Genomic DNA, 25,569 nt, shown 5'->3' on the forward strand with positions numbered 1-25,569 from the left:
GGCAGGAAACGTAATAAACATTACAAAAAAAACGCCACAAACACGTGTTAACTAACATACTGCATACAGATCATTTAAACTATTTAATATCTCAACCACACAACAAATGAACAATTCCGAAGCTCATCAAACATTTGAATCGTCACCTATTTCTGCAGAAATGACCAAACATACCTCGGAAACTCCACTCTATGATATGTTTGCCAAAAACATTGAACAATTTATTGATGCTGTTCAGAAAAACCAATACAACAGACCAGCTAATTTGTCCAATTTGGCAAACATGTTTTCATTGCAAATGTTCTTAATTTTTGTAGTGTTAATGTTTTCGATATTTTACTCCCATCCTCCTCCTGCATGGCTTGTCTTGTTGTCGATTGCTGGTCTTGGATGTGGTTTTTATTCGATGGCAACAAGGGATCCACTTGGCATGTTCATTTACAGCCTATTTAATTTTATTGGATTCGTTTATTGTTTTATTTATTTAGGTTATGACAGCTCCATTGCAATGTCCTTCATCTTGTTATTATTGAATCAGGTTAAATCTGTTGGATATGTCATTGAATTTGGAAAGGCAAAACTAGAGAAAAGACAAGTATTCGAAGCCAACATTTAAACATTACAGTAAAATAAAACAAATATTAGTTGTTTAATAGGTTTTAGAGGGCTAATTTTTGATAAAACAACAGGGTGGTTAGCTCAGCGGTAGAGCACCGGATTGCAAAGATATTTGCAGCAGACATCCGATGGTCACGTGTTCGATCCACGTACCACCCTACCTTTTATCTCTTACAACAATTTGATACTTCATCAACTCTCTTTCAAAAACAAAAAAAATGAGAAGTAGAGAGTTGAGTAGAGAAGAATGTTTTTCCATCCTCCAATTTGAACCTTCCTTGTTTTCTCTAATGACCGGAAGGCTGATCTGTAAAAATTTCTATGAGGCTTGTGTATTGTTGCAGCTCAGAATTAAATTTAAAACTCGGAAGGAAATTTTAGCCTTTGCCAAGTTGTTGGATCGAAGAATATTGAAAAAAGTGGTAGAAATCAGTGCCAAGAATTGTGATCTTGAAGATGATGATATGCAAATCATCGGATCAATGTTTGATAATTTACAAATTTTAAATTTAGAGAATAATTTATTGACTTTGAATGGATTGCACTGTTTGGAGGGCAGTGGAATTGTTAATTCTCTTAGGGTAATCAATATTAGAGGAAATCAAGGAAGTTTAGATATTGATGTATTTAAAAATTTGAAAATTCTTGAATGTGAAAAAGTAGATAAACCAAAAAAGATTCATCAGTTGGAAGCTTTAACTACCAGTAGCATTTCAAATCAAATTGTTGAAAGTTTACCCCATTTAAAACATATTACAATAACTAGAGGTAAAATTGGTGCTTGGGACTCTCTATCTAAACTTTCTAATTTGGAAACTCTTTCATTGCAATGCGCTATTGGGAATAATGTTTCTATTTTCAAAAATTTGAAAAAGTTGTTAATTCAACATGTCTCTCTCACCATTGAGACTGTTGAAACTATTGCTAAGAATCTAGATCACGTAGAATCTTTAAAATTATTGTATATTGCAATACAAGGAGATGATATTATTACAACATTATGTAATTTGAAAGTAACTGAGAGAGTTAAAACACTCCATTTGGTTGCTAATAATATTTCTGATGTTGGTGTTGATTTTCTAATTTCAAATTCAAACCTTGAAAAATTAACATCACTAGATCTCTCTTTTAATAAGATAACTGAAAATGGTATCAGATCTATAACTTGTACTTCAAAACTTACAAATTTAAGAAAGCTGTCACTTAAAAGGTCGAAGGGAAGTTTATACTTGGGTCACTTTATGAACAGTCATTTAAAAAATTTGACTTCATTGAATATTAAATCAGAAGATCATGCTTTCGAAGGTATAGATGACTTTTTACTTTCCCCATTTGCAAAGAAACTTCAAAAGTGTAGAATTTTCAGCAAAGATATTCCAAAATGGAGATTCTCAAGAAAAATCAACATTCTAAAAGAGAATGAGGCCAGTGTTGACACTCTCCTACAATTTATGCTAGACAGGCCATCAATAGAAAATTCAATTGGTATTAATCATGAACTTCCTGATACTATTAGAAATGTGAATGATCATTTTAGAGTTCTACTGAATTATATTGATAATTTATTACCTAGCCATTTAGGATTCCATCCTTCTGGGCGTATTATGATAGTGATTGAAGCCGAAATATGTTATGGCACTACTATTATTGAAAAATGTTCTGAAACATTCTCATGTGATTATTCCATGTCGATCAATTGCAATCATTACTTCAACTTTGCCAAACGTTTGGTAGAATTACCATTAGAGAGTGTCTTGAAAATCAAAATTTTCGTCTTGAAACTCTCATCAATGGGAAAGAAACAAGTAGCACATTCTATAACGCCAATATTCAATAGGAATGGAAAACATATTAATGGCATCATTCAAAATGCTATGCATAGCAGTTTTACACCAAAGGAATTTAAGATGATGACAACCTTTGATAAGTATGATGATTGTGTTGGTCCTTTTGAGGGAGATTTAGCTGAATTACATGAACTCTCAAACAGTAAAGAACTACCAAGCAATTTTGAAGAATTATTAACAAAGAAAGTGCTGACTGATGAAGAAAAAAACATGATTTGGAGTTTAAGAAAAATTATCCCAAAAACTCATCTAGGTTTGAGAGTTTTGATGGAAAGCTTTCCCTTTATGAATCAGCATGCCCTCGAATATATGAGAAACCAAATCAGAGAACTTGTCAATACCTTCTCAAATCCATGCCAATATTTGGAATTATTAGGAGAACCATTTATTGATACTGAAATCAGAGATTTAGCATATAAGGCCATTAATCAAATGACAGATAGCCAATTATTCAATTCTATGAACATTATTATAGAATTATTGGCTTGTGAAATGGAATTAGACAATCCACTCTCACAAATTCTCTTGAATCGAGGATTAAATAATGTGGATATAGGAAGACATTTATTCTGGTGCATTCAGGGCAACCTGCACAATTCCAGCATTAGAGGCAAACTAGCTTGGTTAGCAGTACAATTTTTGAACAATATTACCCATGAAAGACTGTTGGAATTTTACAATCAGTGTCTCTATATTTATCAAATAGAAGAAATCGATTTGAATATCAAAGAAACACCAAGAATTAACTTGTCGACACATACAGAATTATTGGTCCAAAGAGTATCCGAGTTGGCATTCCCTACACCATTCATTCTCCCTTACCCACCTTACAGCTCAGTTCAACGTATCATTGCTGAAAAGACAAGCCTTACTGACTCAAGAAATAGAGCAGTGATAATCACATACGAATCGAATGGGAAAACTGGTCAACTTCTAATGATCAGCCGTGAAAATAAGGTTGATAGTTACATGTCCTCAACACTAAGAATTCTTTCAGATATGTGGAATAGCACCTACCCAAATGAAGAGAGAACTTTTGTGCAAGGTTCGGTTATCCCTATTGATAATGATATTTGCATTTATGAAAAGGCCTCCCAATCCCTTTATGAAATTCAGGGCAGTAATTTGTCAAGAATTTCTGATCCAAGCTCCTGGATAGAAATTGGAAACAATCAATTTCCAAATTTTGAAAGAAATCTTTTACGATCATATGCGTTTCACGCTATTTTTGCAATGACTTTAAAGATTAGAGATTTGCACAATGACAATATTGGAATCAATGAAGAAGGATTTCTCAGCTTATATGATAAGAATTCTATCCTAGCACCTCCCAAGTTTGGTTTCCTTTCAAGAAGAAAAGGATTCTTTGGTGGTATGGGATTACTCAAACTTTTGAAATCCGATGAATTCAGAGACCATGCTGTAAAAAATTTATTCCTGCTTTCTCAAAATTCTCGATTACTTTATGCACTAATGTGCGAAATGGTTCGGTTAGATTTGAGAAATGACATTACGTATCAAATAATAGTCAACCAATTCAAGGAAATGTTAGATGATAACGATACTTTTAAAAAGTGTCAGCATGCAGTTGATAAGTTTATTAAGGAAGGAACAAATCTACTTAACACCGATTTTATTCACATGCTAAGACATGATTGAGTAAACATAAACATATCACTCACATTTTGATGGAATAATATTGGATAAATTACACAAGGCAATTACAATTTATAAATATTCATAGATAGCTCATTAACTTAATTTTGATATCTTGGATGGCTACGGCCATATCACGATGAATGCACCTCATCCCGTCCGATTTGAGAAGTTAAGCATCGTAGAGCCACATCAGTACTGAGGTTGGAGACAACTTGGGAACCTGTGGTGCTGTAGTCTTTTGTACATTTTGAGCCACAGAAGTGTAGTATTGGCATAAACACTCAATAATTAAAAGCGATTTCAGAAACATTACAAATATTGATCTTCCATAGGACGTAGACGAACTTGAAGAACAAATCAAGTTTCGGAAATGAAGATTTTGGATGATTACAGTTCGTTGTGTTTGTTCTGAAACTCCATTAAAAACAAGCCCATTTTGATAGTACCTTGTAATTGAACTCTTAAATTGGAATGTGTTTCATCCACTTTCATTCCTCTTTTATGAAATATCCAAATGAATGGAATTTGAGATTCCTTTAAATTGCATTCAATTTCTGAATAATAAATTTCATAAACAAAGCAAAATGAAAAGATTTATTTCAAATCTCTTGATTGCATTAACTTTGGCAATTTTGGCTCTCACATTGACTGCTGACAATGTCAATGCAGAACAACAAACAATGTCCTTGTACATTAAAAAGCACCACAAGAAAAATCAAAGAAAACTCAGAAAGGTATTGAAAAAGAACCACAAGAGAAGAAACAATAGAAAGGTTCACAAGTATTTGGATTCCTACAAGCATAATAGAAAGGGAGCAGTTGCTCATGTGTTGGGTAATAATGGAAAGAAGAAAATTATCAGAAAGAAGATTGACATTTATGGAAAAAAGAAGAGAAGAAATAATAAGAGAAAAATCGACACCTACAAAAAGAAGAAGAACAATAGAAAGAATAGAAAGATGAGAAAGAACAAGAAAAGTGGAAAGAGAAACAAGAAAGTTGATCTCTACAAACGTAAATAGATTTCTTTATATAGAAAAAGAATATTGTAAAGTTTGAAACAACAATTTTGTCAGATACGATATTTATCAATAAACTTGTGTGAGGAACAATTTGTGAAAAACGTAGTCTTAATAATTTCAATAATCGAATACAAAATAAAAGGAAATGCCAGCGGTGGGGTTCGAACCCACGAACCCATTCGGGATAAGATCTTAAGTCTTACGCATTTGACCACTCTGCTACGCGGGCTGGTGATCATTTTGAAAAATTTCTTATCTGGTGACTAAGGGAGGATGAATGACTTACTCTAATTGCAAAGTAATTGATTATTCAAAAGTAATTGATTATTCAGCCATCTTTTGAAAATAAACACATTGTTTACTCGTCATTACATTCAATTATTATATCAGAATTATTCCTTGATTGGTATTGAGAAAAGATTTTGGCTTTGAACTGTTTTTCTCCCTTGCTTTCATTAAATTCTGGATCCAAACAGTAAAATGTAAAATGTCCTCCAGCAATAGGTTTGTTCACTTTGATCACTCCATTATCTAGTACATGCTCTGTTTTGAATTTTTCATAAGTGGATCTGCTTTGAGTATCCCCAAGTCCTTTAAACAACTAATATACTTTCAATTCCCATGTAAATTACTTACCTAATCCACCATAATTATTAAATCCACAACAGAAAATAGTCCCATCAGATAAAACTACAAATGATTGCTGATATCCAACTGTTAAATAATTAATTTGAACATTATTCGGCACTGAAAATGTTGCCTTCACCCATTCAGTCTTATCTCCAACTGAACCATCACCTAGCTCTCCAACTGCATTCCATCTAGATGGAATTAAGATGAGTGTCAAATATATTTTAGGATCATTGAAAACTTACCCTACTCCAAATATTTCATTTTCTACAGTAACGGCAATGGTGTGAAAATAACCACACTCTGCAAACTTTATAGGACTCTTGACAATGGTCTTATCTATCATGATAAATTCAGTTGGCGTAATCATCGGTGCTATGCCTAATTGACCGTAAGTATTTGATCCTGTTGTATATAAATTTCCACTTTCCGATAATATTAAGGAATGAGAACTATTTCTATGGTTATAGAAACTGAAAATAAATAATTACCTTCCAAAACTGGCATGAGAAAATTTTGAATCCTTTGCTGTTGATACTTTTTTGAAAGCTTTTCCATAATTTTCACAAATATACAATTCAGAATTATGTGTGATAAGAGCAGTACCATCAAACTTGGAAATTAATTTTTTTACATGTTTAGGATTAATTTCTAACTCAAGTTTTTTGTATTCTCTGAATATTGACTTGTCAGTCATGATTATGAACGAATGACCAGCAGCAATTTTTAGAACATTTCGATCATCAAGAGGTAGATTTTTAACAAGATCAGTATTCTCTACATCTTGCAACATGATCAATTTGTTTTCCGAAGTGAATAAAAAAACCTTTGATGATCCAACAGCTACTTGTTTAATGAACAAAGTTCTGGAAAGAGTTAATTTGTTTAACAGTGACGAATTGTTATATGTACTCGATGAAATAATATCTCCTGACAGGAAACAATTGTTGGTATTCATTTTTTTATCTTTGATATCGTATTGGAGGTGATATTATTATCAAATATAATGTATTGATGATTATTAAATACAAGTATTATCAAGTAATTACATTTTGATTTATAGAATTTTTTGTTTTAAATTATTTATTGGTAATTTAGACAACGCATGAAGCAGATGAAGCAATACGTGGCCACATATCAGCACATTCCTTAGCAACTGGACCGGCAACAGCAGAACCCTTCATTTCACCCTTGTTGTTGACAATGACACCAGCATTATCTTCGAAGTAGATGAAAGTACCATCACGTCTTCTCCATGGCTTTCTTTGTCTAATAACGACAGCAGGCATGACCTTCTTTCTGAGTTCTGGCTTACCCTTCTTAACGGTAGCCATGACCATGTCACCGACACCAGCAGCTGGCAATCTGTTCAATCTACCTTGAGTTTGATTGACAGCAATAACGTAAAGGTTCTTAGCACCACTGTTGTCAGCGCAGTTCATGACAGCAGCAGTTGGCAAAGCAGTAGAAATTCTGAACTTGTTACCAAGACCACCGGTAGCTCTCTTTGATGCCATCTATTATTCAATGATGAAGAGTGGAAGACTTGCGTAAGAATAAAATGAGGATGAATGCAAACTTACATTTTGATATTTTTTTTCAACAAAACTTTAAATTTTTCGTGGTTTACTAGAAGAGTCAGAAGTTTACAACCAAATTTTTACCAAGCAAAAATAAATATTTTGCTGCTCAAACTTTTGCAACCAACAACTTGATATTGAAATTCAACACATTTGCAAAGATGTTTTATCTGAGTATCATTATATAACGTTGTTCTTCTTGTAGTCAACAACACGCAGATAACACGGAGAAGATTACTCTGCAAGTACTTCATCATCACCACACAACAATAAGAAAAATGCCATTCAAGAACAACAAATCTTCTCTCTTGTTGGCTACTCTCGTGTTCTGTCTTTTGATAATCAGTACGAGAATTGTTGAAGCCTCTTTGCAACATCAAAAAACATTTACCATCAAGGCTGGATTGGAAAATTATCAATCAACAGTTAAATTGGACAATGTAGCTTGCTCTTTTAAATTCTCAACAATTGCTTGTTCGGAATTAAAGAAGAAGGAAGAACCAAAGAAGGAGGAAAAAACAACTATAGTTTCTTATTCGGAGGCTATCAAGAGATTATCCAAAGCAACATGTCTTAACAAGGTGGAAGGTTATTGGACCTATTCTTATTGTTTGGAAGGAAAGATCAAACAAAATCATGGTGCTGAAGTTTATCAACTCGGAACCTTTTCCAAATACAATCAAGATAAAGGAATCTTTGATAATGGTGAGGAATGTGCCCTTTCAGGTGGTAAAAAAGTTAGAAGATCCACCGATGTAATTTACATGTGTGGTATGAGTACTGAAATTGTGAGCATTAGAGAACCTCAACAATGTAAATATGAACTTATTGTGACAGATCCACAACTTTGTGGTAAGGATTCTCCATTCCCATCCTATCACCATGAGACAAGTACTTCATCCATTACTGAAACTTCAATCTATGATCATTTTGAAATGAAAATTGAAAAGACTCTTTTCGATAATCAATATCTATGTACCGTACAATCAATTCTTAGAGATTTGAAATCAAAACCAACCTCATGTTTCACCTATTTCTCAATGACCTTAGATGGAAAGGAAGATGAATCATCATTGACAGCTCGAGCAATGCATCATGGAAGAATTCCTTTCAAAAACGAAGAACTCAAATACACAAAGAATGGAAAACAAGTTAAGACCACCAGCTCATTCGATGGTTCTCTTGATTACATTCAAGTGAAATAGATAATATTAAAATTATATTGTAAATATCCAATTCCATTTCTTATTTCTGTTTTCTGTTCACACCATCGACTACACAAAGGCCAAAAGAAATCACCCATCCATTGAATGTCGTCAAATTTAACCCCGCCATCAAAAACTTCAAAGACAATAAAAATGCCTGGCTTGGACGAACAACAATCATCATTAGCCTTGTCTGACTCGTCACTGACTGAAGTTGGTGCTTCATCGCATTCTCATCAATTGTCTGATGTGCCAAGAACCTCTTCGTTCGTATCATCAACATCCTACTCAAGTCATCATCCACAATTTCAATTTGAACAACAATATGCTGAATATCAAGTAAAAATTGATCAACAATTTCCTTCCGTAAAGGATAGTGTTCTCTTTCCTGATGATTTGGTAAAGATTATAGAAACATCAAAACCTTCGAATGGATCAAGAGCTAATACTGTTGGAAGTATAAGTAATGTACCTCATCATATCAAGGAACAATTTAGATATTTCGAATCACCACACATCTCCATTGATTATGCAAATCATGGCAAATTTGAAAAGGCTTCATTGGAAAAGCTCAAAGTAAGAAGCAAAGAACTCGAATATGAAGTGGATAAAAAAAAGCCAACTCATACTGTGTCATCATCAAGTATTGATGTTTCTGCTTCATCAGCAGAGGAAACTTCAACATCACCTTCAACTTCTGAAAATAATTTTACAAAATTAATGAAAGAAACTGAGACAACACAACCAGAATCTGTGACACCAACAGAAAATTTACTTTACAATGTTGAAGATATTGTAGATAATATTGACAAAACATCACAAAAGATTCACAGTAATGTTGCCTACATTAAGAATGCCAATCAAAAGTTAAACAAAACAATGTTCATGTATGATATGAGTACTCAATCAGTTGAATGGGATTGGAATGGAGGTGCAGAAGCTCAGATCTGTAAGAGAATGAGGGATAGGAAGGTTCCTCTCAAACACTCACCAATCATGATTGAATTGTTGGATTTCATGCCAAAACTTTTTACTGAAAAATATGACTCTGAAAAAATTGAACCATTCTTCATTACATATTGTCTTGTGGATTTTAATACAAGAAAGAGAATAAGTGAAGAATTCCACTGTGATGTAAACCATCAATTATCAGATGAATCCCTAAGAAAGTTATTGACATCATCGGATCTTAATGTAAATTTATCAAAGAATAGAGCTATCTTCCAGGTCAGTGAAAGATCTCCTGACATTTCTTTGTATGTTAGAATTTACAAAATTATTCAAGGAGATGAAGATGATGCAGCAGAACCATATGTTAGACCAGAAAAATGTAAAGATGCCAAGTCTAAATTTTTCAAGAATGTTCATGATAATGTTTTCAAGATGAGACCATTCTTACAACCTATGGCATATTCCTTCCAACAAATGTTCAATGAAAATGAAGATCTTTGTCTCAATTCCGAAATTAGTCACTTCCTCAGAACAAAAGGTAATATGGGAGATGATCAATTTTTCAATATTTATTCTGGTTCTGCCACAACTCCATCAGATTCTTCACTTGGAGCATCTGGAACAAAGGGAAAGTTGAAGACCTTCCCAGCTAATATGAAACTGAGAGTCATTGAATTGAATTCTGATGACTATAATGAACTTAAGAACGAAATTGATCAAGTTGACTGTACTGTGGATATTGATGGAACCAAGTATGATTTGGCTGAAGAAAAGTTGAAGTGTCACCTTATCAGAGAAATTTCTTCTTCCAAGTTAAATTATTTCCATGAATATGATAATACACTGTACGTCTATCCTCAAACAGTACAGATAGGTTCAAGAGGTCTTATTGGGACAAAATCAAAGAGTGTCAGTGTCAAAATAGAATTGAAGAATAATGACGATAATCTAGATGCACCAGGTCTACCACTTATCTTCAACAGATTCAATAAGGATAAGGATAGTAAGACAACACATGACTATTCAACTATAACATACCATGCTAAGCATCCAGAATTCAATGATGAATTTAAAATTCAGTTGCCAACACACATAACTGACAAGCACCACTTGTTATTTACATTTGTACACGTTCCATGTAAGAATAAGGAAAGCGCTTCTGGAAAAGATGAGCTTCCATATAAAGCCAATATTGGAAACGTTCTTGGTTATAGTTTTGTCCCACTTTTGGACTTTACTACACCAAACAAACAAAGAAGAAAGACTATTGAAGATGATACCTCTTCCATGTCCTTCAATTTAGGAAAGTTGCTAAGTGGAGTTGAACAATTACCAATCTACCAAGAATTTAGTGAAAAGAAAGGTTATACAAGCGAAAGAGTTAAGGGTACAAGCAAATTAATGGAGAACGGTAAGCCACTCTTTACAGTCTCATTCCAACCTTTCAGTACAATTTACACTACAGATAAGTCTCTTGCTCACTTCTTTGCTTCTCTTCCTCTGGTTATTAGTGACAATGAAGTTAGAGATTCTGTCATGATTGTACAACGTCACTCAACTAGTGAACCATCAGACTTGGTAGGCAGCAGTTCTGGTCTTGTTAGCTCACCTTCCATTATGAAGAATATTGCATCTGATGATTTATTTGATGGTGAAATGCCAGCCATTGGTACTAATAGTCCTCTCTTAAGAAGTAGTAATAGTGGAGCCTTGTTATCAAGTATGAATCCTGAAATGATGGTAATCAAATATCTTTCTGAAATGTCTCATGTTCAAGTTAGAGATTTGGTTAACTTCCTTCCATCTATTTTCAATCAACTTTTAAGAACTATTTGTACTGGCATGTGTTATAACCACACAATGAAGAATGCTCAATTCCAAGCATTCCAATTATTACTTGTAATAATAGATCGTGTAAACAGATATTATTTGGAAACTAGCAGTTCTAGGAATCAAGATGAAGAGAGAGTCTCATCTGATTCATCATCTGAGAGAAATAGGTTGATTAAGGATTATGTTGACAAAATTTTTGTTAACTTCCATCACTGTGACTCATTCGTATTTATTGAGCTTATCAACCAATGGATTAATATGTTGGAAGATACCCAAATTAGAAGATCAAAGAAATCTGAACAAAGTAAACTGAGAATGGCTGCTTTGGAGAACAATGACGACAACGAAAGCAAAATGTCTCTCATGTACAGTTGGGTACTTTTTGATCTAATTATCAAGTCATTGACTCTTTATTTGAAAGAAAAGAAGCTCCTGAATACCTCTGATAGAAGTAAGATGTTTAGTGGAGGAAATGGAAGACTTGTAGAGTTCCAAAACTTACTTTTGAGATTGGTACGAATTATGGGTGTAGAAACAGCCTATAGAGCTGGTGCTGGATTCAACGTTGCTAAGATTCTCAATTCTAACTTTGCCCTCTTCTTGAGAGATTTGTTCAACATTATGGACAGAGGCATTGTTTTGGGCCATATTGAAGGCTACATGAACATCATTACTGATAGAGCTGGAACAGAAGGAAATGCCAATTATGAAGTTATTCAAGAATTTAGAAATACTTTCTTGGAAATTATTGTTGATTACGAATTCTATGTTAACATTTCTCTTCCATACTTTTACAAACCTGGCAGTAGCCATAATCCAAATGAGGATTGTGAAGTTATTACTGATGAGCAAAAACTGTGCACAAACCATTACTTGTGCGGTCTTTTGATGAAATGGTGTGTTGATGATCTTGCCAACAAGGAAAGAGTTGTCAGAAGTAGATCTATTTCTCTTATGAGAAACATCATTACTAAACATGAATACGACAAGAGATACCAAAACAAAGATGTACAAGTAGCTATTTCAAACATGTACTTCGCATACGTGCTCTTATTTATTGATATTTTCCACAAATTTAAGAAGGCCAGTGAATCTAAGTTAACTGAAATTAGAAACATTGTGAATAAGGCCAAGAATGATTTCCAACAAAAGTTGAACGAGTTAAGCAAGCAACAACAAGAACAACAAGATCAACCACAACCACAACAATTGAAAGACCTTGAAGATAGTGTACAAATTTCCAAAAAGCAATACAATGACACTTTGACACAATTCAAGGACGAGAAAGAAAGATCAAAGCTCGAAAAACAACAAGCTTTGATTACTGTTATTTTCATTTTGTTTAATATGGACAGAGAACTCTTCTTGAAGTGGTTTGAAACAGAAAGTTTCAACAGAAAGAAGATTTTACTCCAAATTATTTACATGTCTGTACAAGTTTTCCAATATAGTGGTAGAAAGAAGATTGAAGAAAATCACAAACTTGGTATTGGTGCTCATACAAATACTGGAAAGTCTCTTAATGAAGCTAAATCCAGATTAGAAAACCTTTATACTTCACTCGATAGAAGAATTCCAAACAGACCAAATCCAAACACTGGCCGTCGTAACTTTAAGGACAGAATGAACTTTACAACACAAAACAGATCTGTCAGAGGTGGACAAACAGGAAGCATTACTGAGTCATCTCTTGCAGCCCAAATTAACAAATCTGGAGGTGGTAGCATTTCTTCAAGATCTACCGTTTCTTCAACTAATTCAACTGGAACAACAAGAAGTAACATTCCATTCAAGGAAAGCGAGAAGAAGATCATTGATGATTTGGTTTTATGGGAATCTAGATTGAATGTTGAAATTTCAAGTTGTATTCTCTCTTTAATGCTCGACATTTGCAAGAAATTCCAATTCAGTTCTATCATGGATTTGATTCTTAACTTGGAAATCAACAGAAAGAGAAACGAACTTGAAATATTCCATCACGTTTTCCATATTTTGATGTCCTTCTTCAAGACCAACCAAGCAGACTGCTCATTGATTGCTCTCTATCACCTTTTAAGAGTTTTTGTTAAAAAGTTCAGATCAACAATCTTCACCAGTAAGAATGCTGAATATATTGAAGTATTGTCAAAACTTGTTCTCAGACAAAGTCAATCTGTCGTAGATAGAGTCAGAGCTGAAGCAACTGCATTGCTTTATTGGATGATCAAACAAAATTATCTCAGCGATGAACTCTATAACTTTACTAGAACAAAGATTCAAACAACTGTTGCCTTGTCCTATTTGGCTTCTGAGTTTGAAAATGGTGTAAATATCCAACTTTTGAGAGAAAGTTTCCAAATTATTTCAGATTATGCTGCTGCTGATAAGTCTGTACCTCAACTCCCTCCTCAAGATGTTAAATCAAATCAACCAAAGGTATTCGAAATTAAGAAACCAAGTGCTGAGGAAGATGACAGTGCCTACAAGATGCCTTTCAGCCAACAAGTCAAACAACTTGTTGAGAGATTGAGAAAGACACTTCTTGATACTGTTCAAATCGAAGAGCTTAAGAAGAGAAAGGCTGATCAAGAAACTATGTGTGATTTATATCACCGAATTGCTGGAGGTTACAAACATGCTCCTGAACTCTCCGTGACATGGTATCACAATCTTGCACAAGAACATATCAAGCACGAGAGATATATCGAAGCAGCTGAGTGCTATGTCTATATTGCTGGCGTAGTATTTGAATATTTGAAATTGAGACGTGATAAGGCTGTATGGGGTGGTCAATATGGTAGTGAGCAAAAGAAGGTTAACGAACTTTCTCAATACTTACTCAATATTTCACCATATTTAAGAAGTGAAAACTTCTCAGAACTTAGAGCCTTGTTCCAAAGAAAACCTTCTGAAAATACTGAAGGACCTGTTGGACCTGAGTTTGAATCACACTACTTCAATAGAGATGGTATGGTTCAATTGATTTATAGCGCTATTCATTTCTGTAAGGAAGATGGCTACTATGAATACATGATTGAATTGCACAAATTACTTTTGGGCTTGTTTGAAATTGAAGGTAACTTTGAAAGAATGAAGAGTGTTCACAACGAACTCAGTAATTTATATGCCAAGATTGCTGAACCAAAGACCAGATCAGCTCGTCTCTTTGGTGCCTACTATCGTATTTATTTTGTTGGACAATTATTCCCTGAAAATGTTCGGGAAAAGGAATTCGTTTACAAAATGCCAAAGACAACTCGTCTTAACAGTCTTATGACCTATCTTAAGGATCACTTCAGATTTGGCAAAGAACTCAAGATTATTGGTGATAGTCAAATTATTACTGACGCCATGAAGCAAGAGGATGAAGCCTATGTTCAAATTACTTCAGTGAAACCATACTATGATCCAACAGACGCAGTTGCCTATGAAATTTCCAACAGTGATAGATACTTTAATGAAAATGTTAACATTTCCAAGTTCATTTTCGAAACACCATTCACTATGGCAGGTAAGAAATCTCACGGAAGCATTACAGAACAATGCAAGAGAAAGACTATCATCAAAACTAAGATTACCTTCCCATCTGTACTTAACAGAAGTGAAGTACTTTCAAAGGACCATACAGAATTGACACCAATTGAAAATTCTACTGAAATTGTTGAAATGTCAATTCAAAGACTTGCTACTGCTTGTTCAGGAGCTGATCAAGTTAATGCATCTGAAAAAGATGAAGGAAAGAACAAGCAAGTTTTCAGATTTGGTAGAATTTTAGATGATGACTTTGATGTTGACGAAGAGTTTGCTACTGACCAAACTGAAGCTACACCAGTCACTATTTTGCCAGTTGGTGACAACAATGTTACTCCAACTTCACCAAGTGATGATCTAGTGAATGTAGAAAAGAAGAAACAATCTGCTCCTATTGATGTCAGTCAACTTCACCTCGTCTTGACAGGTGTTGTCATTCCATCTGTGAATGAAGGTATTCCACACATTGTTAATTCATTCCTCCATCCTGATGAAGTTTCCAAATATGAACCACAATTTGTCAAGAACTTGAAGAAAGCTTGTGTTGAATTTTTAAGAAGCTGTTACAGAGCTATTCTTATCAGTAATGAATATTGCAGTGATGCCCAAAGACCATTGCACAACAAATTCGAGGAAGGATATGTTACACTTATCTCAGTATTTGAAAAATGCATTGATATCCCAGAAGAAATTAGAGAAATTCGTAAGAATTAATTGTATATTAAATTAGTATTATTTTATTCCTTTTTTTCCTTGTTCATCAAATCAGATTGTTTCACTACCTTTCCATAAATTTCATCCAAATTCTTCTTATCGCCTATCCACCCAAGATTATCTGCTATTAAATGAAGTTGTTGACAATTTTTGCATCTAGTAATTACAACACCTTTATGATAGGAATGCTTAGAAAATTCAATATAATGTCTTTGTTTACAAGGTTTGCATGTATAGAACATTCCCATCTTTTCGGACTTTTGTCTCTTTTCTTCACTCACTTCGTATTCCTCGTTTGTACTATTTGGATTGTTATTCATTTCATAAACTTCTCTATTTACAAGACTATGTGAAAATTTCCTAGAAACTTCCTGTTGCATTTTCATCATATTTGATTTTCCGTTACAACATGAACAATTATGTTGATGATGCACGGAATGAATATTCCTAATTCCTATCATGGTGGACAACATTTGTCTCTTTATCACAACAGTGTTTGAAACCTTGTTGCAGGTTGTTTTAATGACTTGTTTCAACATTTTTTTTATTTTTATCTTTTCAATCAAAATCTGTATTAAGAACGAATCTTGATGGTTTTCTTTGTGTCGGTAACGAGTGTGTAAATTGGTGAGATGAATTTTGGCAGATTTGAAATGTAAGATCCAAACTCTGATTTGAAGAGCTTTTTGGTGTTTTCACTGTGAGTGTAGTGAGAAATGACTTGAATGGTGAATTGTCTTGGAGCATTATCATTGAGATGAATGAAGAATTTCAAAATCTTGGAGAAATCTCCTCTACTGCTTGCATACAGGTGGAAGAAGGTCAGATAGTCTCCTTGTTGCATATTTTCAATACTAGAATCGAGGATGTGTTCTGGTTTGAGGTAGATTCGTATTTCTTGGGAGAGTACGAGAATGTCAGATTCTAATATTATGGTAATATTATTCCTACTTCCAAAGGTTAACATTTTGACTGGATTATTTCTAAAGTAGTTGTTTTCTGAGTTTTCCTCATTCAAAGTGACACAACTGAAGCTGTTATAGTCGAGTGAAGTTACTTGTTGAATAGCTAGAGCTGGTATCAAATATATTTCATTCTTTTCCGAGTTGGTAATGGTAACATTATCATTTTTGAAGAGGTCATTCATTACATAGGTTACAGGAACACTATCAGTATGCAGGAATGATATGTAGGTCCTTTGAGTGTCTGAAAATTGAGTAGAATGGTCCGATTCAGTTGTTTCCTCTATGTCTGAAAGTTGAAGGTTAGAACTTCCCTTCCTCACTCCAAAAGAAAATGATTCCTCAAAATGATCTTCTGGAAGTACTACAACCTTCTGTATGAGTACTCTCTTTGGAGCAGATTCAGAGTAAGCTGACAAGAAAATACCAGCCACAAACATCAACAATAAACTAGCTCCCAAGAATATGAAAAGTGGAAGTTTGGTAGAGTCTGCTATTTGAGCTTTTCTTTGATTTTCTGACACAATATAAGGATATAAAAGGTTAGTTCCAAGGAATGCAATAAATCCAATCAAACAAGCAATTGTAACATCACATTTCCAAATCTCATTCACAAAACCACTTCTAGACATGATTGGCACGAAAATATTTACAGCAATAAGAATATGTTCCAATACAAATATCAAATATCCGGCCATCATTATAGTTATGTGGATCCACCATTTGGTATATTTCTGAATAGTATGTGAAGAGGCAATAACAAGTGCCAAAACAACTACAACTGGTAAAAAGGTGGAAACAATATTAAAATAATTGAAAACCAAAGTGACAAGAACCCAGAATAGCCAAACAGCTACATAAATATAGAAGGAACTGGTATATCTACTAAATACTGACAAGACGAAGGCCATTCCTAAAATTGATGGTAAAGCAAAAAGGAATAGAGTGAATACAGGGCCAGTAGCATACCAAGACATTGGATTTTTGAAAAGATAGGTCAAAGTAAGAGCAACCAGTGAAGGAAAGACCAAACTTGAAATAAGGGAAAGCAAAACAATTCCAAAAGCTTTGGAAAGAGAGTACAAATACCTTTCATTTTCCTCAACGTGAGGTTCTTCCTCAACATTCTCTACCTTTTCATTGGAGAGAGATTGCTTCCTTCTTCTCTTTTTCTTATTTTCAAGCTTTTCAGCTTCTTTGACATAGATTTTTCTAACCATGAAAGTGAAAGCTATCAAAATGATTACATAATGTACTGGACTTGCAGATATTGATGAGTAGCAATAAATATAAAGGGATAATACATCAAAGTATACTGCTGGGGCGGTAATTTCCTCGTAAACAGGATCTTCTGGAGAAGTATTATTCACATTTGGGAAATATGAATTAAAACTTGCTAGTTTCTTGATGAAAGGAGTCAAATTTTCACCCATATGTTGAAGGGTGTTACTATTAAGCTTATCAAAGGTATCTCTGTTGGTATGATGTACATAGCCATTTCTATAAAAGACAGAATCAATTCCACCAATTGTTAAATTGAGATAGGATTGATAGACATTGAAATCGCTCTGTGAAGGAATCAATCCCAAACTGAAAAAATCTTGAGCCACTGAGGTTGCTTTAGGATATTTACAAACACTGGCAAACTGTTTCATAATCCAAGTATTGGATGATTGGAAGGTTAGATCCCTACTTGCACCTGAGCCAATTGATTCCATATTGATGACAGACCGAACTGATGAAGCCCAAGGATGACGTGTTGCAAATATTTTAGATCCAATCATGCCAATTTCCTTTGCACTGTTAAACATGAAAATAACAGGGTGGTGAATAGAGACAGGATCATGAATCAAATTGCTAATCATTTCTAAAGCAATAAATGTAGGAATTGTTCCAGAAACTGATTGAGTTGATGGAACACTATCAAAGTGAGAACTCACAAGTATTGATTCATTCAAAAAGTGTACATGTTTCTTTGAATGTAATCTAACCAAAATATTAGTCACATTAGAATAGGACAAGATAATTTTCTTACTTGAATCCAAATGTTTCCTCGAGAAGATTGCTTGTCCATCTTTAACATAGTGAAAATCAATACTCATTTCAATTCCTGGATTTGATTTATCATTCTTTGCTTTCAATGTTGATAATTTCTTTCCCAGAAATTGTAAGCTCTTCCTATATTCATCACTTCCAACAATTCTTCCAAAACACTCACCATCACGAGGAGTAGCATAGAATTGTTTAGCTTCATCAATACATCTCCTTGATGAAAATTCCGATAGTGGTAAATTATTATCTATTGAAAAATTAGGAACCTGCTGTCTGATATAAACAACAGATAGTACAATCAAATGTATACCAATCAACACAATCCAAAATATCAAACTCCTAATTTGTTTATCATAAATAACAATTTGTTGATTTTGGTAGGTGAATACAAATTTTAGTTGCGTACTAGTAGTACCATGTGAATGATGTTGCTGATCCGATGATGTAGATGCCGTAGAGGATTTAGATGCACTCGATTGTTGATTATGATGATGATTACTGCTAGCTTTTGAATGATGATGGTGGTGTTGACTCATTTCTTTCTTTATGGAAAAATCAAAGAGGAAAATTGGCCACGTGGTCGGTCTTTGCAAGAGGACTTTGGTTGCAAATTGTTACTTCACACAGGATCCCTAAATCTATCAAGAAAGTACTGATAACATACGTAGTGGTGTGTTCTTCTTTTTTTAATTGCAAAAGAACAATTGAATGGATTCATGGCTTATCAAGTGATTTTCCCGCCAAATGTAGTTTGTTCAAAATTAAAAAAATGAAAAGAATACCCTCAAATACATCCACAAAGAGTTCCTCATCATCGACAACCAGTAATAGTAGTGTAGGAGGAGGTTCATCATCATCGGCTCAAACCAATGGGAAGGGATCTGCAACATTATCAAAGATTGCCTCGGTTAAGCAAAGCGGAACATCCTCAACAACATCTTCAGCTGGATCAACAACGAGTAGGAAAAGTAGCGCCTCGTCTGTTGAGAGTGGCACCTCTTCAAAATCAACTTCGAGTTCAAAAGTCAAATCCACTCAATCAACACCAAGAGCCACTGCAACAGCGATAGAATCAAAACCATTTAAGTTTACTTCATCAACTAAAAAGAATGACCAATCTCCATCAACACCTACAACATCAGAAAAGAAACCATCTAAAGAAGATCCTAAAACTGCAAAACCTAAAGTAGTAGAGGAAGAGGAAATTGTTCAAGTTTTGGAATTACGTCATCAGAATATTTCTGAGATACCCAGAGCTCACACCTCTAAAATTGAATTGCTCAAGTTGGATATTTCATTTAACAAATTTACAGAAGTTCAACAATTGGAAAGGTACACTAAATTGACTTCTTTAAAAGCGATGTATAATAAGGTAGCTTCACTCAATGGTATTGAAACGTAAGTTTAAATTCATATTGCACTCAATTAATCATGAAATAGACTGGAAAATTTAAGGGATTGTACCATGGTTGGAAATATGATTACAGATGTTTCTAAACTTGCTTTTTGCAAAAAGTTAGAAACTCTTGCCCTTGATAATAACATGATTCAATCTTTCCCAAGCTTAGTTTCTTTGAAAAACCTGACGCATCTATCAGTTGAGAATAATTGCCTAATCAACTTTGAAGGACTTAGTGGATTGGAAAATTTGAAATCTCTTTCTGTTTCTAGGAATAGTATTGAAAAATTGACTGGTCTTGGAAAGTGCAGATTTAGAACTAGCTTGATCGAGTTGGATTTATCTAATAATAAGATTGATAAGGCTGATTTTGCATTTCTTCCAACTTTTGAAAAGTTGGAGGTGTTAAGAATGAAAAGTTGTAACTTTAGGACAATTGAAAACTTCCCTTCTTGCCAACAAATTAGAGATCTTTCACTATCAGGAAACATGTTGGAATCTGTGCTGTGGATTGAAACAAAATTTCCAAACCTCGAGTCCTTAACCATGAAAGACAATTACATTCCTCATGTAAAGCAATTACAAGAGGAACTTTCGAGGCTAACGAGTTTGGAGATGGTTGCTGTTGCAGGTAACCCTATGTGTGATATTAATTCAAATTATGTAAAAATTCTATCGACCCACTTGAAAAATCTTAGAATGATTGATGAGGTCACTGCTAACGAGTTCATTACACCTGAAGTAGATACTTCTGATCCATTACTTTCAACTATTGGATATGTTGAGCCTAATTTTGATGACGATGAAGTTCTCAGAAATGTTCTCAAAAGGGAGGCTACCAGCATTAAGGAAGCCGACGAGGTTAAAGACCTCTTTTTAAACTTACAACAGCAGACCAAACGACTAGAAAAAACATTCGAAAATTCATTGGCTAACTTGGATTTTGGAATCCGAGAAATGAAAAGAGGATTGGATGTTGATCTTGGAAGTGGACTCAGAAAGCTGGAAACAACAGGTTCAGAGGATACATATGATATCACTCCAACAACTATGGATGTACGGTCGTCTCAAACGTTAGACATGTCAGAGATAAGAAAGGCGCTGCATTCACAAGCCAAAAGGGAGACAACAAGCAAGAAGGAAGAGCAAATGGTTGCCAATGTGAGAAGGTCCTTAAACAATATGGAACGAATCAAAGCAGCTCAACAATACTCAAAACAGAAAGAGAATACTGACCTAGAACTTGGAACGCTGAATACAGAACAACACGAAGCAGAGGTTGAACAATTTTTACATATGATCAACTCGGCCAGAAGCGCAGAAAAGAGAAGACCTCCATCGGCTGTGGGAGGTTCAACACTTAAAGTTAAGAGAAAGTAATGATAGATCTACAATAAATAAAAGATTTATAAAAACAAATCATCCACATTGGTATTTGATGATGGTACAGAAGTTGTTTCTGGTTGGACTACAGTGATGAGGTATTGTTCTTCTACAAAACTGTGAGGAATAACTCTAGCAATATTACTTTGATCCATAAACTTCCATGAAATTCTGAATTGATTCAAATTGTACACGCCAGGGGAGAAGAAAGTAGCTTGCACCGTTACCTTAACCTCACCAGAGTTTGGTTTCAAATCTTTCATGAAAAATCTAGTTGGGCCAGACCATAAGTAAAAGTTTTGAGGTCCTGTGGAGGTTGTAGCAACAGTTGTTGGAAGAACTGATTGAGCTCTCAGTTTTGAAGTTCCTGAGGTGGCGAAAGGTGGTAAAAGTTCGAGAGTGATATCAGTATGCAAGTCAGGAGAAACGTTGCTAATTTTAACATCAAATGCTACAGAGCATGAAGGTTGAGATGATGTAAACTGGTGAATGATTTCTCTTTCGTATTCTAAATTAACTTCTATTGGACAAATAAGATTTTCTTTGGAAGGGAATTTAGCAGCCATGTGAATTCTCTTTGGTTTTTTAGCATGAGGTAAGAAAGAAACCTTGCTGTGATAAGTGATACCTAACTCACAAGGACCTCCCCTCCAAATGGCTTGTAAACTTAAACTATTCAATTGTTCTTCAATATCTACAAGTGTGTCACCAGAACCTGTAGTGACTGTTTTACCAAAGAATGTCAACTCGTGCTTCTTGGATTCACTAAACAAAAATTCAAGATATGGTCTCTTGGTAGTATCAATTAATCTGTCACTATTTCCAGTAGAGAATGATCTGTGGATAAGTTCAACATCAGGTAACTTTTCCTTGGTTGAAATTATTCCAGCCATCTTTTTCTCTTGTTCAGTATTCTTGAAAATCTTAAGGTACAATGTGTAGGATTCTTTTGGCAAGATTATTATTGATTGACTAGCAACTGGAATAACAGGTGTAATCTCCCAAAGTGGAGAAACGCTGACTAATTGATCAAGTTGAATGAATTGATCTGGTCTAAGATTGTGAAGCTTTACACCACAAATAAAACTGCCAAGCTCGCAGTAGCTAGAGTCACAGAAAGTTGTTACTCTTAGTGAGTCCATAACCTTGAGCGTGGTGTGGAAACGATGTAATCTATACTTGAGATCCTCCACTGGTTCAACTGGTTCATAATAGAACAAGAACTTGGCATCATGTACACCAGAATAAGATCCTCTCACAAAAACTGGAATTTCAATCTTGCTGCCAGTACTAAGACTCTCAGAAATATCATAGTATGTAAAATCACGTTCAATACCATAGGTATTAGAAATGAAGGTACTGTCTCTTTGGGGTGTGTTTGTATCCATAAATTGGAAATTGTTCATATTTGGATCATCTGATAGGAAATAAATAGATGGGTGGTTAATTTTGAGTTTCAAATTTTTCAAATCTGCTTTTCCAATATTAGTAACAATCATGGTAGTCTTCTTAAGCTCTCCATTCCACAAGTGATCAATTGATTCAGTAAATTGAACATCCAAAAGTGGAGTAGGATTAATAACCTTAAGAATCAATCTATTATCTTGTTCGTACTGAACTGATGTTCTGTGTTGTTTGTTTTCATTCAATCTTCTACCCTTAACACTAAAATGCTTGAAGCCTTGAATGTTATTCAAAATCTTCCATCTCACTCCTCTGATGGAAAGGTCACCAACTTCTGTTGGTGTAATCTTTAATCTTACAATAATAGTATCATTTCCTTGAATAGATACATTAACAGCTTCTGAAATAAATCCCTTTTCGTTTTCAGGCAAATTTGGAGACTTGAGAATGGCGTCAAGAGAAATATCTCTCACTTGGATAGGGACAATCAAACTGTTGGAAATCTTAACATCGACATGAATTGGTTCACCAACAATAGTGGATTCAATCTTTTTCATGTCATTGATTCCCTTCTCCCACTTGAAAAATACAATTGGACCTCTGACCTTTCTTACTAAAGTTTCTTCAAGTTTAGCCCATTCTTCATCAGGTATCACATCAGTATAAACTGGTTCTCCATAATAAGAGTTTAATAAAACTCTAACATTGGATTGATCTACCTTTGGCATTTCCAAAAAGTCAAACTTTACATCCATCACACCTTTTTGCTTTTGCTCGTTAATGTAGGAAGAAACGGTTTGAGAAAATACTTCCATAAACTTGAACTGTTGATCTGGACCTTGCTTACAAACAGTCAAAAATTCATGATAGAACTCAACGCTGGACTTTAAATCCTTCATATCATTTGTGAGTTTACCCATAGTATAACTCAAATGTTCATAAATTTGAAGCCATTCCCTATTGTTATAAATTCTAAAGGATGTTCTATAGCATCTGAATGAGTGTTTCATTTGGTCGGTATGACTATATCTGTATCCAGCCAAAATTAAAAATAAGGCAGACTTTCTAGTTAATCTATCCATAGATCCTCTGTAACAAAGTGCTGTTTGTTCGAAAAAGAGAGCAGCTTGTAAAAAGTTATTTTCATCCACATTTGAAGCTCTAGTGAATAATTCTCCAGCCTTCTTAAATAATGTTTTAGACCTATAGTAACAAGCCTGAATTAACAAGAGTCTGAGTGTATAATTTGGTTGATTGGCAGTCTTGTATGCTGTTAGGGCATTATCCATATTACTTTCAATTTCCTTCTTATTACTGGTTTGAGCTGTTGGACTCAAAAGAGTACAAATGGCCATCATCTCAAGACAACCAGCATAATTCTTAGGTTCCTTCTTGAAATCACCACTGATTAGCTTGTAAACTGAATAAGCTTCATCGTATTCACGTAAAAGGAACAACAAGTCAGCTAATCTTCTTAACTGCATTTCTGGTGTAATACCTTCTTCCTCTGCCTTTGTCTTTTTCGTAAACCAAGATTTAATGGTATTTTTAATACCCTTCTTGTTAGCTAAAACAGTGTTAGAAACTGTTTTAATTTTTGCATCCATTGATGCTACTACTTGATTCACTATAAAATCTACATTATTTGCAATATATTGTACATCTTGTTTGGATAAATAAAATCCATTTGGTTGCATATTGTCCAAAACATACTTTTGGTATAAGTGACGTCTTGGTAAAACAGGAGACCAAATATCACCAACTAGATTTTCAACTAAATGATCTCTTGAATTGACAATGAGCATTCTACATGAAGAGGCTGTATACTTCTCTTTAATCTTGTTGAAAATAGAATTGGCTTTTTCGGAATTTGTTGTTGGTGATGATTGATCGTGAATCATGATTACTAAATTCAAAATATCAGGATCCATTGTGAAATCTTTAAACATTTTAGGTGGATTATCAGGATCAAACAATCCTTTCAAAATTTGAATTGGATCTCCAACTTCTTCACTTGAAATCACTGATACCACTGCAACTGGATGTAAAAATGTTTCATGTTCCGAAATATTTAAATTTTTGATGAATTCATCCCTGAAAATATCAAACCATGGCGTATGATCCACTAAATCTTGATTAAGAGCTGACTGGTTTGTTTTTCTCAAGTATTGATCATAGGAATGTTTAATTATATGTCCAATAAAATCAGAATGATGTTTTTCTCTGAGATGTACTTCAGTCCTATTAGCAATTCTGTTTCCGTTTTCACCATATTCTTTATGAAGATCCCCAAGAGTAACAAAATTAACTGAAAAGTTTTGGAGTGAGATTGCTGAATAATTTACTATTAATTCCACACGTATAAATTGATCATCATTTTATCACACCATCATCAAATAATATTATTTAATATTATTATTCTATCATAATGTTGCAAACTTACGCTGTTTGAAAAATTGATATGGACGCAAAAGATCAATAAACTTTAAACCATTCTTTGCACATGAAGCCTCCACAGAAGGTGTTGTTCTCACCAAAACTGTTGGTGAAAACATGCTCTCAAACCATCCACTCAATTCATTAGCATTCCGAATAGGAAACGAGTCCGGAATGTTGAATTTATCTGATGTTTCTCCCAAGTCTGACGATGAGGAATTGGTAATGTTATTTCCCAATGTCATTGTTCTGGTGGGTGCATCAGTCATTTTTTTTATTAATAATAATAATAAATAACTTGGAATCTTTTATGAAGGGATGATAATTTGATTTATTGTAGCCTGATTTCACAATAGCAACCATT

General features: G+C 34.2%; 10 protein-coding genes and 2 non-coding genes across 12 annotated transcripts; 7 read left to right on the top strand and 5 right to left on the bottom strand.

The window, feature by feature from the left end:
• Positions 1-106: 106 nt before the first annotated feature.
• NAEGRDRAFT_63251 (NADH:ubiquinone oxidoreductase) lies at positions 107-616 on the top strand (the record flags this gene model as incomplete). The annotated part of the gene is made up of 1 exon (XM_002681280.1): positions 107-616. One exon carries the CDS (start codon positions 107-109, stop codon positions 614-616), a length of 510 nt encoding a protein of 169 aa, XP_002681326.1.
• A 72-nt stretch (positions 617-688) lies between these two features.
• Positions 689-777, top strand: NAEGRDRAFT_t80. Its single transcript has one exon. It is a non-coding gene; the product is annotated as a tRNA-Cys (tRNA).
• Positions 778-836: 59 nt separating this feature from the next.
• NAEGRDRAFT_63252 (phosphoinositide-3-kinase gamma) lies at positions 837-4,124 on the top strand (the record flags this gene model as incomplete). The annotated part of the gene is made up of 1 exon (XM_002681281.1): positions 837-4,124. One exon carries the CDS (start codon positions 837-839, stop codon positions 4,122-4,124), a length of 3,288 nt encoding a protein of 1,095 aa, XP_002681327.1.
• Positions 4,125-4,708: 584 nt separating this feature from the next.
• Positions 4,709-5,146, top strand: NAEGRDRAFT_63253 (uncharacterized protein; the record flags this gene model as incomplete). The annotated part of the gene is made up of 1 exon (XM_002681282.1): positions 4,709-5,146. The coding sequence occupies one exon, from the start codon at positions 4,709-4,711 to the stop codon at positions 5,144-5,146; it is 438 nt and encodes a 145-aa protein (XP_002681328.1).
• Positions 5,147-5,292: 146 nt separating this feature from the next.
• Positions 5,293-5,375, bottom strand: NAEGRDRAFT_t96. Its single transcript has one exon. It is a non-coding gene; the product is annotated as a tRNA-Leu (tRNA).
• Positions 5,376-5,504: 129 nt separating this feature from the next.
• Positions 5,505-6,734, bottom strand: NAEGRDRAFT_63254 (uncharacterized protein; the record flags this gene model as incomplete). The annotated part of the gene is made up of 4 exons (XM_002681423.1): positions 5,505-5,737; positions 5,783-5,967; positions 6,022-6,228; positions 6,268-6,734. The coding sequence occupies 4 exons, from the start codon at positions 6,732-6,734 to the stop codon at positions 5,505-5,507; spliced, it is 1,092 nt and encodes a 363-aa protein (XP_002681469.1).
• A 98-nt stretch (positions 6,735-6,832) lies between these two features.
• On the bottom strand, positions 6,833-7,293 carry NAEGRDRAFT_82967 (60S ribosomal protein L23; the record flags this gene model as incomplete). The annotated part of the gene is made up of 1 exon (XM_002681424.1): positions 6,833-7,293. The coding sequence occupies one exon, from the start codon at positions 7,291-7,293 to the stop codon at positions 6,871-6,873; it is 423 nt and encodes a 140-aa protein (XP_002681470.1). The 3' UTR covers positions 6,833-6,870.
• A 341-nt stretch (positions 7,294-7,634) lies between these two features.
• On the top strand, positions 7,635-8,561 carry NAEGRDRAFT_63256 (uncharacterized protein; the record flags this gene model as incomplete). The annotated part of the gene is made up of 1 exon (XM_002681283.1): positions 7,635-8,561. One exon carries the CDS (start codon positions 7,635-7,637, stop codon positions 8,559-8,561), a length of 927 nt encoding a protein of 308 aa, XP_002681329.1.
• A 153-nt stretch (positions 8,562-8,714) lies between these two features.
• On the top strand, positions 8,715-15,569 carry NAEGRDRAFT_56982 (dedicator of cytokinesis 7; the record flags this gene model as incomplete). The annotated part of the gene is made up of 1 exon (XM_002681284.1): positions 8,715-15,569. One exon carries the CDS (start codon positions 8,715-8,717, stop codon positions 15,567-15,569), a length of 6,855 nt encoding a protein of 2,284 aa, XP_002681330.1.
• Positions 15,570-16,143: 574 nt separating this feature from the next.
• On the bottom strand, positions 16,144-19,119 carry NAEGRDRAFT_63258 (uncharacterized protein; the record flags this gene model as incomplete). The annotated part of the gene is made up of 1 exon (XM_002681425.1): positions 16,144-19,119. The coding sequence occupies one exon, from the start codon at positions 19,117-19,119 to the stop codon at positions 16,144-16,146; it is 2,976 nt and encodes a 991-aa protein (XP_002681471.1).
• Positions 19,120-19,352: 233 nt separating this feature from the next.
• NAEGRDRAFT_78382 (uncharacterized protein) lies at positions 19,353-20,258 on the top strand (the record flags this gene model as incomplete). Its single annotated transcript, XM_002681285.1, has 2 exons — positions 19,353-19,981; positions 20,024-20,258. Coding segments are annotated over 2 exons (864 nt in total), but the record flags the coding sequence as incomplete, so codon positions are not given.
• A 1,111-nt stretch (positions 20,259-21,369) lies between these two features.
• NAEGRDRAFT_78383 (uncharacterized protein) lies at positions 21,370-25,474 on the bottom strand (the record flags this gene model as incomplete). The annotated part of the gene is made up of 2 exons (XM_002681426.1): positions 21,370-25,113; positions 25,213-25,474. 2 exons carry the CDS (start codon positions 25,472-25,474, stop codon positions 21,389-21,391), a joined length of 3,987 nt encoding a protein of 1,328 aa, XP_002681472.1. The 3' UTR covers positions 21,370-21,388.
• Between the last annotated feature and the right edge of the window lie 95 nt (positions 25,475-25,569).

This window comes from Naegleria gruberi, assembly GCF_000004985.1.
Source record: "Naegleria gruberi genomic scaffold NAEGRscaffold_6, whole genome shotgun sequence".
Taxonomy (NCBI): Eukaryota; Heterolobosea; class Eutetramitea; order Acrasida; family Naegleriidae; genus Naegleria; species Naegleria gruberi.